We start from the raw sequence: 12,716 nt of genomic DNA, 5'->3' as shown, positions 1-12,716 counted from the left end.
TCCTTTTTCAAATAACAAGTCTCCCTACTCAACAACTATCCTTTTTATAACGCACCGTATTCAACGCTGTACGCTTGACATCTTATATTTTGTTACGTGTTTCTGATTCTTACTTATTGTAGAAGGGGTTTTCTTTAAATATTTGACTATAGCTCATTGTAAAATACTTTTAAATCACCACTCGGTGTAATTATTTAAATGCCTCTTAACTTATTCTTTACTAACTGTTGCTGGCGACTTCCCCCGCGTGGAATTAAAAAATAATAAAAGATATAATCGATATTAGTCACTGATAATGTAGCTTTTTAATGATGAAAGATTTTTCTAAACCGGCAAAATAGTTTCTGAGTTATTTTAATAACTATATACAAAATACAGAGACGCAGAATGTTAAAAGGCCTTAGGCATCGCAATATGCATGTCTATTTGTACCTTTCAGTTGATAAAATCAGCAAAATCTTGACGACCAAACAAATTTAAAACATACGAAATGTAGACGCATCGTACGTCTTGTCTGCATAAGACGGTTTACATTTTTTATGCGACACGAATTTCTTGAGCCCCATTTTTAGGACGTGTCTGTTCATCGATCAACGCCTGGAAAAATTTCATCTGTGGCCCAAGTTATAAGCGATACAGCGATACAAATGCACTCACTGTTACGTTGAGATTTGGAAAGTATGTCCGCTTTATATAAATTAATTTATTGTAAAATTCCACTACCTACAAAGACTTAATAAAAATATCCGATATGGTCATGTACAGCGAGAGCCTTCAATTCTCTTCCCGCTTAATAATAATAATATGTTTGCATGTTTCTAAAACTTCTCGTCCTAATTTTCACCGTAACAAATGGGATAAGTGACGTGACGTGTAACTGCATAAGCTTTTCATTTGCGCCAACCGGCATCGCTCACCAGGCAGCGCTGCGGGGCTGTGGGGCTGCGGCGCTCCCCGATGAAGTTGATAGATGACGGGCGTGTAATCCCGCCAGTAATCTCCGCTTCGCTTCGCCAAATTTTTCACGTTCATCCCGCACTTTAATCCGCAGGCGCTGCGCAGGATTTGTTCGTAATGCATAGCGCAAGGTTGTGAGAGTTGTTACGAAGAAAGGAACGAGATAAAACCCCGTAGCTTCGAAATAAGTATCTTTACGAGAAGGGAAGAGAACAGAAGTTATCAGAGGAAGTTTGAAAGTAATGCCAGTGATAGAGAAATAATAAAAGCAAAAGGTAAATGTGGTATTGGGAGACGATCACCATGTAAACAAGAATGTAATAAGATTCAATGTGAATGGTTACTTTAGCTAAAGGAAGACCAAATAATGTATGGATGGATATTGTAAATGTTGTGATATATTTAAGAAGGGAATGAATTCAGATATGACGGCTGGAAAGGTGCATGGAAGAGCACTACATACTGTGCCTAAAAAATATTTAACGATTTAAAAATTCTACACAAGAATTCACTTTAAAATAGAATGAATCGAGTTTGTAACCGTTTCATAAGTTTCACAGGTATTCCAATGAAAATACAAATAGAAAATTATTTTACAAACCAAATCCCGACGAATCCATTTAACGAATGAAAGTCTAATTGAATTTCGCTTAGAGTCTAAAAACTTTTTTTGTGTTAAATGTAAATTCGGCTACATCAGGTGACGTCACAAAAACAAATGAAATCAAAGAGAAACAAAGGAACGTGAAATTAAAACCGAAATGAAATTAATTTTCAGAAAGAGAGCTTTTACACTTTTTAACTTTATTATGTGCAAGCTCAATTTATTTTTTACACCTAAATTATTTCTCAACTAACAATAGTACATCCTGGCAATGATCGCTTCGATAAAATATAAGTATAGAAAATACGTGATCAAAAAGAATTAGAAAATGTAGAGTTTCGAATCGATCTTTATTCCATAAACATCCACAACAAAATGGACTAAGAACATTGCTTAAAATTATTTAGTTATACTCGTATTGTGATGCCGTCTACACACGTTATTCATAACCCTGTAGGTTTTATATGTACATCAATGTACACTTTTATCAAACACACATAGTTTGCCTTACTTACCCTAATGTGTATGGCATGCTTTATTTGTGAGAGGTTGCAGTAGTTCTGTAATATCTCGCAGTGAATAATCATCAATCATCGCGCCGCGTCCGTCGCCCGCACGCTGACACGCGTCATTACAAATTGACGCGCGTCATTGCAAGCGGCACGTTATGCGGTCAGTTTCAAACAAGATATTACTCCTTCATCTGTTAATTTGCATGCGTTACTTAGAAACCTAAACACTTTACAGAATTATTAAATACTTTATGTAGCCCTTTAATTTTAAAACAAAACAAAAAGGAGACCTTAACTTGGCACAAATCTCTTGTCTCTTTGTTCCATTTACCGAACTTCGTATCGAGTGGAACAGGAAATAGTCCGAAGAATAATTACTTTGTAGCCGTGAAGCCAAGGCATTGAACAAATTGTACAGTTACGTATATATTTTGGTGTCGGGTTCGGTTCCGGTCCGTTGCAATCACCAACGGGGCAGAAAGCGTCGCATTTTGGTGCATTTGAGCCACTTCTGCCTCGGATAGCTCGAGATAATTGTCACTAACTGACCAACACACTTTATCCTGTGACATTTCAATTTAGGAAAACGTAACATGAATATTAAAATTCTTTAAATATGTAAATTTTTTCTTTTAAATATGTAAATATTCTCTGTAGACATTAGTGTTTGGTCGGTATTTTCAAGTATAAACAGCACCCATCTTACAAAAAATCCTAATTGTATATAATTTAAAATTACGAGACAGCGCCATCTATACATCATTAAAGAGATTAAATAAATTGGAACATTTTGAAATGTCAATTTTGTTTGAACCACTCACCGATAGATGGCATATAAACTGACTAAATAAACATTATTTTGATATGATACTCAGTTTCGGCATTGTTTCATTTTTAGTACATACCAAAAATGTACACTTATATATATTTGATTCGATATCTATAGACAAATAAAATCAAAAGACAAAGTAAATGATAACGATAACAAAAGTTAGGTTTAACTATATATATACTTAAATATTATAACGCAAGTAAATAAAACAAGCATCATCAAGCATTGATCGATGAGATAAATAGTAAGAACAAACATTTCATAGACGATGGTTTCATTGACTTATTTACAGATTCTCACTAACGACGCTCTCGTCTCGTCTCTGCTCTGCCAAGTGGTTATTAACGTGGTCATTAAAAATTCCCCTCCATCGAGTGAACTCTTTATTCACTTGTTTTACAGCCCGTTGACTTTTCCCCGTTGAAGCCGTCATTAAGACGTGCTAATTAATAAAATGACAAAAGATGTTTTGTAAGTAATTTATTATCATACTAGCGATCCACATAGCTTCGCATAAGTGGCAAATAATGTCTCGATTCTGTTATATCCATACCCTTTCCGGTTATGCCCTATCGCCTATAAAGAAAAAACAGATTTATTTTTGGTTTATAGGCCAGCACCTATTTAATAGTTAGAATGAAAAGAAGAGAAATAAGTAAAAAATAATATTTCTATCCATAGTCCATTAATCACGTAAGATTACAAATGGCGAAAGCAGTTATGAAAAATGTCAAGTATAGTGGGGGCCTAAAATGTTATTTCACGTATTTATGCAAAGAGCATTACAAAAATAAATATATTCATCTTTTAACTGATGAAAAAAAAATTATTAATGAATAATCGAACTTAAATCAGACAAGTAATGATTTAATTTTGTTTGTATTGATTATTTAGTCGTTTATGGCATTTAATTTAAACAGTAATAACTTATTTTCTACACTTTCGGGGTAATTATTTTAACTGACATCTAGCGGTAAATAGTATACTTTAATAGTTGATTCAACTTTTATGCTGCAAATAGATGGCGTTAAAACCAGAAATATAAGTAAGTGACTGCATATATTTTTTTGAAGTTTTAGTAGTAATGTAATAATCCTATGTGAAAATTCAATCATTTCGGACTGCAGTTTTAAATAAAATCCTATTACTAATATATAAACAGAATACCAATTAGAACCATCCTTTAATTTTAAAGTTCGAAGTGTCGCCATCTGTACAACGACAAAGAAGTTTTAATAACCGAAACGAGAAGACCGATAATTTTAATTAAGCCACTCGTTCATAGATGGCACTAAATGAAAAACAATTCACCAGATGAGTGTGGGATTTTTTTAATTATGGGACATTTCTTAAAAAAAAATTGGTTCATAGATGACGATAAATTAACTGACTTCACAGAGCGCGGACTTTTTTAATCTTGTGATAAATAACATATTAAAATATCTCGTTCATAGATGGCGCTAAATGAAATGGCACTTCAGTAACCGAGTGCGGGATTTTTTATCATGTGATAGAGAGCATATTATAAACAAATCTAATAGTGAAAAATTAAAGATATGCGAAATAAATTTTAATCTCTTTCAACTAACATTCTTGAATTCTTAAACAAATAAATTACATCATTGCAGTAATGCAATATTTAAACGTAGTTGATTTTTTTTAATTAAAAACAACAACCAATTTTAGCATAATGTAAACAAATTTTATCACAGAACGGGCAGAAACTAATAATATCAGATAATGTGAATAACAATGAACTTGTCAATTCGCAAAACACGCAGGCGTGTGTGTATGTGTGTGCATGTTGCGTCACATCAAATATAACGAACTCGCAGTGTTGACAAATGTTTGTTAAAAACACACGTTCATGCTATCAACTAGTTTTTCAAGTGTTAATTTCAGTAAACAAGAATAATAATAACAACCAGTAAGTTTTTTTATATCTAAGTAGTGATAAGTTGTTTGTTTAGTGAGTTTTTAATTCCGAAAGTAATAAAACTAAACCAGGAATAAGAAAAATCTCGCCATATGTCAGAAATAAATTAACTAATTCATTTGCACACGTTACATAATGATTTTAAAAAGAATGCACCCCAAGTTCAGGATCTTTACGTCCTTAGTTAGGTTATTTAACTTTTTGACGATGTAAGTGATTATTATTTAAATTACTAGCTTTCAAGCGCGACTCCGCCTGCGTGGAATTAAAAACAAAAACAAAAGTGAGTAAGCCTATGTGATCTTCCAGACTATCTTCTACATCTATGTCATTTTAACCAAGATCCGTTTAGCTCTTTAGTTTCTTTATCTTAACTTTCGGATTTATAATATTAGTAAGATTATAACAGAATAATAAAGAATGTCATATTAGATTAAAATACGTATTCTATTTGTTTTCATTTATCTACAGATAATGCTATTGGCGATATGGTTTGTCGTGTTTGTGGTGGCTTGTGCCCTTTACTTACGCAAGGTGTACTCAAAGTTCAGCAAATATGGAGTAAAGAACCTAGCGCCCTTACCGTTCCTGGGCAACATGGGTTGGGTACTGCTACGTCGGGAACATTTCACAGAAGCTATGTTTAGGCTGTATTCAGCTTTTCCTGGAGAAAGGTTTTTTATTTAAACTCCTACTGGTCAATCAAAATATAAAAGTACTTCTTGTAAATCATGTTTCCTCTAGTTTTATCTTGATTTGCTTGCGATTTCATCCGTGTTGAAATAAAGAAAGTAGTAAAAATATAGCTTATGTTAATCGGTGATAACATACCTTTTTAGGGTTCAAAAAATTTTTTAAATCAATACAGTAGTTTTTGAGTTATTGTAATACATACAAAAATCCAAAAATGCAAATTTTTCTACATTATAATATTAGTATATATAATATAAATAATGGAATACAAAACAGTGATTCACATCTTCGCACCATTTAATAGTTTGATATTTTTTAAGGTTCTTAGGTTGGTACGAATGTATTAATCCAATTGTAATATTAAGAGACATCGAATTGATAAAAAAGATCGGTGTAAAGGACTTCGAAAGTTTTTTGGATCATCGATCGTTTATTGACGCAAAAGTTGATCCATTCTTTGGAAGAAACCTTATTTTGTTAAAAGGTAAGATATGTTTCAACAAACGTTTCGTTAAATTTGAGGGAATTCCGTTTTATGTAGTATTGACGACGCAATTTATTTTTTCGTGGCTACACTTGTAATAACTGGCTATATTATTTACTACCAAGTAAAGTGTTGAATTTGAAGTCAATTCCTAAGTTTGTTTCCAGGTCAGGAATGGAAAGACATGCGGTCAACCCTGAGCCCCGTCTTCACCAGCTCCAAGATCCGGCTTATGGTGCCTTTCATGGTCGAAGTTGGCGATATCATGATCAAGTCGCTGAAGGAGAGAATAGATAGTTCAAAAGGTATCACAGATCATGTAGGTTTTAGCGAGTTTACGGAGACCAAATACTAGTTTTAAAGAAAAGTGGTTAAAAAAATGAATAAACATAAATTGGGAAGTACACCTTAAAAGAGAATTGTGTTCTTTCTGTTCGTCCCCTTCTATTGCCGGTAGGAAACGCATTTACGACCTTTCGATTTTTTGCATGTGCCTGTAGGCAGCTATCTCTTCGCTATTTCAGCGAAATAGAGTTGTTCATTTGTCACCTTCAGCTCATTGGATTCAACTATGATAATTTTTGTTCCAGATGACTTTATCGATATAGACTGCAGAGATCTGACGACTCGGTATGCAAATGACGTCATCGCCTCCTGCGCCTTCGGCCTAAAGGTGGATTCACACACGAACAAAGACAACGAGTTCTACAAGATGGGCAAAATCGCAGCTAACTTCGATTTTTTGCAGATGCTCAAATTAATGTTCATGTCATCTTGTCCTACTGTTTCAAAGGTTTTATTTCTTTTTAGTTGGTCCCGAGCTTGTGAATTAGATGAAAAGATATCAAAACCTCGTTGATGGACAAATAATTTTTTGCTAAATGTTTTTCTTAAAAATCAGTCGTTTTACATCTTCTATGTCATTAATTACGCATATATTTAGGTGTTAAAATTACTTGAAAAACTATTTTTCTATAGATTCCCTTAAAAACCATTCTTCACTTCTCGTCAGTAGTTCGAACGTAATCTTACATTGACCTCTAAACTTGAATTCGCTTATCCTTGATTGGCACAAATTGCTCAATTTGACCGCAATTGAGGCAACAAGAGGGGCCACTATGGAACATTTACATAACAAAATACATTATACAATTTGTTTTGTAGATATTTAAGATCACCCTTTTCAAAGCATCAGCAATGAAATTCTTTAGAGGCCTAGTTCTAAGTGCTGTCAATGAGCGTGAAGTCAAACAAATTGTAAGACCTGACATGATACATTTGCTTATGGAGGCTAAGAAAGGTAAACACGTTATACGATCTATAAAATATAGTCAAAATCATTACATGCGAATTGTGCTTCAGGTAAATTGACACACGAGGAGAAAACTGGTGCCGACACAAGTGTGGGTTTTGCAACTGTCGAAGAATCATCAGTAGGCAAGAAGAACGTTAGCAGAGGTAAGTAGAACTTAATAGTGTGTTCATGTTTCTAATGGAAGAACATGTATGCCAATTATAGACAAATGGCCCTCTAGACTACACAGAAGCCAGCATCTAAAAAAAGAAATTCCCTGTTTCGTCTGATTAGTGTCACCATTATATCTAGTTGTACAATTTCAGTTTGGACGGATGACGATTTAGTTGCTCAAGCGCTAATATTCTTCTTCGCGGGCTTCGATACCGTGTCTACTGCGATGATCTTCGCCTTGCACGAGCTGGCGACGCACCCGGATGTCCAGGATCGTCTATTGAACGAAATAAAAGCCCACGAGATGAAGAACGGCGGAACACTTGATTATAACTCTATACAGAATATGAATTATTTGGACATGGTTGTGTCAGGTATAATTTAATTATTTTGCATGTTATTTTTAAAAACGTTTGAATGATTTCTCATATTATATAATGTTGAACTTTTAGAAGTACTAAGAATGTGGCCGCCCGCCGTGGGATTGGACCGGCAGTGTTTGATGGACTACAACTTAGGAAGACCTAACGAAGAAGCTACCGAGGATTTCATTGTGAGAATTTTGATAATCTTATCGATAATTTGAAAAAAAAAACATATATATTTTATACAATGTTCAAGATCCACAAAGGGGAGACAGTGGCGGTGCCGGTGTGGGCGATCCACCGGGACCCCGCTCTGTACCCGGACCCCGAAAAGTTTGATCCAGACCGGTTCTCGGAGGAAAACAAACATCTCATCAAACCGTTCACTTACATGCCATTCGGTCTCGGGCCCAGGAACTGTATAGGTACAGTATTCGCATTATACATATCCTTACATAATAGAATATTTCGTTCGAGAATTGAAAGTGTTTTTTTAGTGATTTGAATTCCTTCCAATTTTTAATAGCATTGCAATTAAATCCAGGCTGCTATGTCTCTTACAGGTTCTCGGTTCGCGCTGTGCGAATTGAAGGTGTTGCTATACCAAGTGGTGCAGCGAGTGCAGCTGGCCCCGTGCGAGAAGACCTGCGTGCCGGCGCGGCTCGCCACCGACACATTCAACGTACGGCTCCGCGGCGGACACTGGCTGCGGTTCCGACTCAGAGAATGACCGAAAACAGAAGACGATCATTTACTAGCTCAACACACTTTATTGTTCACATAGTGATTCTCATAATTTAGAGCGGTCGCACACCTTTGACGACACTAGCGAACAACTGTTATGCGATTGTCGATTGTTTCGCAGCCAATTCAACTGTTTAGTTTCACAACTAAATATCGAGCAGTGTGCACACCGGCATATTAGCTTGTACGAATCAAAGCGAGACTACATAGTTGTGCGATAGTTAGTCAAAAGTGTGCGCACGCTCTAAGGAAACGTACAATATGATCGATTAACTCTCTGGTAACTACAGACATTTTCACTAGTGGAAGACACCAGCAAGAACCATACTAAACATTCTATAAATTATTTTCTTGTGTTTAAAAAATAAAATGCTATAATGTTTTTTAGTTGTTTTATTTGCTAACAATATACATTGCGTTCAATGGACGAACACATAAAAAAATTTAGCATGTTTTAAAATTTAAGTCGCAGCCCTCTGTAAAAAAAATGAATTACACAAGAAAGGTAAAAAATGTAAATATCTTTTTGAATTAAAGCGGAATTCTACATTTTTATATTTATTCACTATATCTATGTCACTGTCGCATCCGGAACCTAAGCCAGTGTCCGCCCTGGAGCCGTATATTGAATGTGTCTGTGGCGAGCCGCGCCGGCACGCAGGTCTTCTCGCACGGGGCCAGCTCCACGTGAAGTAGAAGCTGGTAGAGTAGCACCTTCACCTCACAGAGCGCGAACCTAGAACCTGGACAAGTTTACAACTATGATTGTTGTAATTGGAGACGTAACCACTTTTCAAATATTAATGTACTGCCACTGAAGGTTGCTCTATTGAATTACTTATTCAATACCACAACATCAGTGTCATGACAAAACTTGTTTCGTACTCACCTATACAATTTCTTGGCCCCAGACCGAAAGGTATGTATGTGAATGGTTTAATTAAATGTTTATTTTCGTCCGAAAATCGCTCAGGATCGAACTTTTCTGGGTTCGAATAGAATTTAGGGTCGTAGTGAATCGACCATACTGGGATTGTTACTATTTCTCCTTTACGTATCTACAACAAATTTATTCAAAATGTATATTCCTGAGAAAAATTCGTATTCTTTATGTTACTCAGAAAATGGCTAGTTTTAATCGAAGTTAATTGAGAACTTGAAATTATTTTTGAAATTGAAGTAAAGCCAATTTACTTTCGTCTATCTACAAAATTTAGAAATTCCTTACAATGTAATCTTGGGCAGCTGTTTTATTTGGTTTACCGAGATTGTAGTCATTCATGCATAATCGGTCCAGAGAAATGGCTGGCGGCCATTTTCTAAGCACTTCTAAAAACATAAATTGACTTTAAAACAGGAAACATTCAACAAGATCAACTTTCAAGATAGCAATAATCATGTTTACCTGATACAATCATGTCCAAATACTTCATATTCTGTATTGAAGTGTAATCGAATTTCCCTCCGTTCTTCTGTTCATTTTCTCTAATTTCCTGCAGCAGCCGCTCTTGCATGTCAGGGTTCACAGCCAGCTCGTACAGAGCGAATGTCATCACTGAGGAGATCGTCTCGAAACCCGCGATGAAGAACAGCACCGCTTGCGCTATTAGATCACTTTCTGACCAAGCTAAAAAAACTCATATTTATTATGCGAGTTTCATAACATCCATATTTAAAGATACCTCTGGTTATTATAAATCCTATTACGTACCGCGAGTAACATTCTTTTTGCCTACAGATGATTCCTCGACAGTCGCGAAGCCTGCGTCATCGTCGACTGAACCATCATTTGTCAATTGACCTGGTGACAAACACAAGATGATGATTTTCAAAATTCAAATAAATAATTAATCTACAGATATTAAGTATTCTAACCTTTCTTTACCTCCATTAGCAAATTAATCATGTCAGGTCTGATTATGTTTTTAGTTTCACGTTCTTGCATCGTTCTAATAATAAGACCGTGGAAAAAATCTTTCACGTTTTGATCAAAGACTGATATCCGTAATAACTGAAACGTTTAATTCGAAACATTAATAAGACTGTCGTTTAGTCAATCGTACGATTAGCCATTGTATTGCAGTAGATTGTTTAAGATTGATTGATTGATTGTTAAGTTTGGATCAATTTGTGAACTTCGAAAGGTTATAAAGCATAAAAATTACACATATTTGAATAAAGATTAAACCTACATGATTAAAATCAAAGCTACTTCTTACCTTTGATATCATTGGCCAAGACGCGGTGACAATTATCTTAAGAAGCTGTACGAAGCGGAAGGTGGCGGCGATGTTGCCCATCTTGTAGAAGATGTTATCTCTGTCGGTGTGCGAGTCCACCTTGAGACCGAATGCACAGGAGGCGATGACGTCATTCGCGTACCGATTCGTCAAGTCCTTACATTCGACATCTATGTAACCTCCTGTTAAAATTAATTCATCAGCATGGAAAGATTCCCTCCTTGTTGGTTTACAGGAAATATTGAAAAACAATTGACAAATCACATAGCCTTATCATACGTCACATTAATTAAAAATAAGGTTGTTTATTAGATTCTAGTTACGGCTTATTCAGTTCTAAAAAAATCTATCGGGCAGTGTAGCTTTTTGTCTTATTTCCCAGTGTTTTTTAAATTCCGTTACTTCATTAACTTTTAATAACAAGCATCAGGATACCTTCTGAACTCTGTATTCTCTCCTTGAGCGACTTGATCATAATGTCGCCGACTTCGACCATGAAGGGCACCATAAGGCGCATCTTAGAACTGGTGAAAGCGGGGCTTAGGGTTGACCGCATGTCCTTCCATTCCTCGCCTGACCCAACATGAAGAAATCAAGACCAAAAACATGTATTAGGTCTTAAAGAAATTTAACGCAAAATTCAAAATAAAATCCGTTAAAATAGAGTACCTTTCAGTGAAATTAGACTTCTGCCGAAGAACGGATCAATTTTTCCATCAACAACGGGTCGATGATCCAAAAAGTTTTCAAAATCTTTGACTCCTATTGTTTTTATAAGTTCAATGTCCTTTAACATGATCATTGGGTTTGCAAATTCGTACCATCCCAAAAACCTTAAAAAATTAACATTAGTAATGCATCTCTAATATAAAGTATTAGTTTCGCCCGCGACGTCGTTCGCAAAGAAAATACAAAGGCGACATTCTACATTTATGCCAAACATCGAGATCCTTTCAGCAATTTCGGTTACAGATACTAACAAACATACATTTATAATATTAGTAAGATGTGTACCGGAGGTCAAATATAAAAAAGTCTCCGTTCTATCAACTTACCTATCATCAGGATATGCATTATAAAGTTTTGTTGTAACTTCAACGAAATGATGTTTTCTAAAAGCTACGGATCCCATGTTACCGAGGACCGGCGTTGGCTGCAGGTTGTTGACACCCCGTTTGTTGAATTTGGAGTACAACTCTCGCAAATACAACCAACATATCGACAGAACTACCGTCGTCCATATCAGTAATAACATTAACATCCTAAAAAAACATTACATGTTAAAAGTGTACCTAAGTCAGAGTTAATTACAATTACTCCTTGACACTACAAAATTGTATGAAACAGCTACGATTTCTATTCCAATATGACGACTTTGATGGTACACTATTACGACTTTTGTATTTAAAAAAACTTACTTGTTACAAATGATATGTTGGCAACTAACACTGTTAGTAAATAAAGTAAAAAAAACACGTTTGTGCGCGCAGTGAGTACAACTGAATGGGACGAGTTTTACGTCTACATTGAAACGCAGACACGCGGCGATCGTATGTCCTTGTTATTGTCAAATATTATAGGTATACAAGTCTATCTTATCATGTTATTCAATTACAGTTTTGAATCAAATTTGATTATTAAGTAAATAAAATAATACAGAATTATATCTAGGAATATTTATTTTCTCCATTAGTAAATTCAATGGTAATGAAATCTCATGAAAATCAATTAATAAATTTACGCTAATTGTATTGGTTCTCGTCCGATCACCGAAGTTAAGCAACGTCGGACGCGGTCAGTACTTGGATGGGTGACCGCCTGGGAACACCGCGTGATGTTGGCTTTTTGCTTGTTTTTATGTTACTAAAATAAAAAAAAAAT

At 35.3% G+C, this 12,716-nt stretch overlaps 2 protein-coding genes across 2 annotated transcripts; one reads left to right on the top strand and one right to left on the bottom strand.

The window, feature by feature from the left end:
• The first annotated feature begins 4,721 nt into the window (after positions 1 to 4,721).
• Positions 4,722 to 8,978, top strand: LOC106109769 (cytochrome P450 9e2-like). Its single transcript, XM_013291375.1, has 11 exons — positions 4,722 to 4,832; positions 5,313 to 5,515; positions 5,855 to 6,018; positions 6,186 to 6,323; positions 6,609 to 6,811; positions 7,183 to 7,318; positions 7,381 to 7,476; positions 7,639 to 7,860; positions 7,939 to 8,039; positions 8,108 to 8,276; positions 8,415 to 8,978. The coding sequence occupies exons 2-11, from the start codon at positions 5,316 to 5,318 to the stop codon at positions 8,579 to 8,581; spliced, it is 1,596 nt and encodes a 531-aa protein (XP_013146829.1). The 5' UTR covers positions 4,722 to 4,832; positions 5,313 to 5,315; the 3' UTR covers positions 8,582 to 8,978.
• A 159-nt stretch (positions 8,979 to 9,137) lies between these two features.
• LOC106109770 (cytochrome P450 9e2-like) lies at positions 9,138 to 12,376 on the bottom strand. The gene is made up of 11 exons (XM_013291376.1): positions 12,254 to 12,376; positions 11,891 to 12,097; positions 11,505 to 11,668; positions 11,271 to 11,408; positions 10,815 to 11,017; positions 10,471 to 10,606; positions 10,307 to 10,396; positions 10,001 to 10,222; positions 9,824 to 9,924; positions 9,485 to 9,653; positions 9,138 to 9,338 (listed from the first exon to the last, which is right to left on the bottom strand). Exons 2-11 carry the CDS (start codon positions 12,094 to 12,096, stop codon positions 9,172 to 9,174), a joined length of 1,596 nt encoding a protein of 531 aa, XP_013146830.1. The 5' UTR covers position 12,097; positions 12,254 to 12,376; the 3' UTR covers positions 9,138 to 9,171.
• Between the last annotated feature and the right edge of the window lie 340 nt (positions 12,377 to 12,716).

Source organism: Papilio polytes, unplaced genomic scaffold (assembly GCF_000836215.1).
Source record: "Papilio polytes unplaced genomic scaffold, Ppol_1.0 DF821067.1, whole genome shotgun sequence".
NCBI classification, from domain to species: domain Eukaryota; kingdom Metazoa; phylum Arthropoda; class Insecta; order Lepidoptera; family Papilionidae; genus Papilio; species Papilio polytes.
Note: the sequence above shows the minus strand (reverse complement) of the source record. Positions and strands in the feature narration are given on the sequence as shown.

Coding starts and splice junctions, on each gene's coding strand:
- LOC106109770 (XM_013291376.1), bottom strand. CDS start 12,096: ATGTTAATGTTATTACTGATATGGACGACGGTAGTTCTGTCGATATGT. Junction 11,669..11,890: donor AATGCATATCCTGATGATAG/GTAAGTTGATAG, acceptor TAATTTTTTAAG/GTTTTTGGGATGGTACGAAT. Junction 11,018..11,270: donor GAGAATACAGAGTTCAGAAG/GTATCCTGATGC, acceptor TAATTTTAACAG/GAGGTTACATAGATGTCGAA.
- LOC106109769 (XM_013291375.1), top strand. CDS start 5,316: ATGCTATTGGCGATATGGTTTGTCGTGTTTGTGGTGGCTTGTGCCCTT. Junction 6,324..6,608: donor GAGAATAGATAGTTCAAAAG/GTATCACAGATC, acceptor TTTTTGTTCCAG/ATGACTTTATCGATATAGAC. Junction 7,319..7,380: donor GCTTATGGAGGCTAAGAAAG/GTAAACACGTTA, acceptor ATTGTGCTTCAG/GTAAATTGACACACGAGGAG.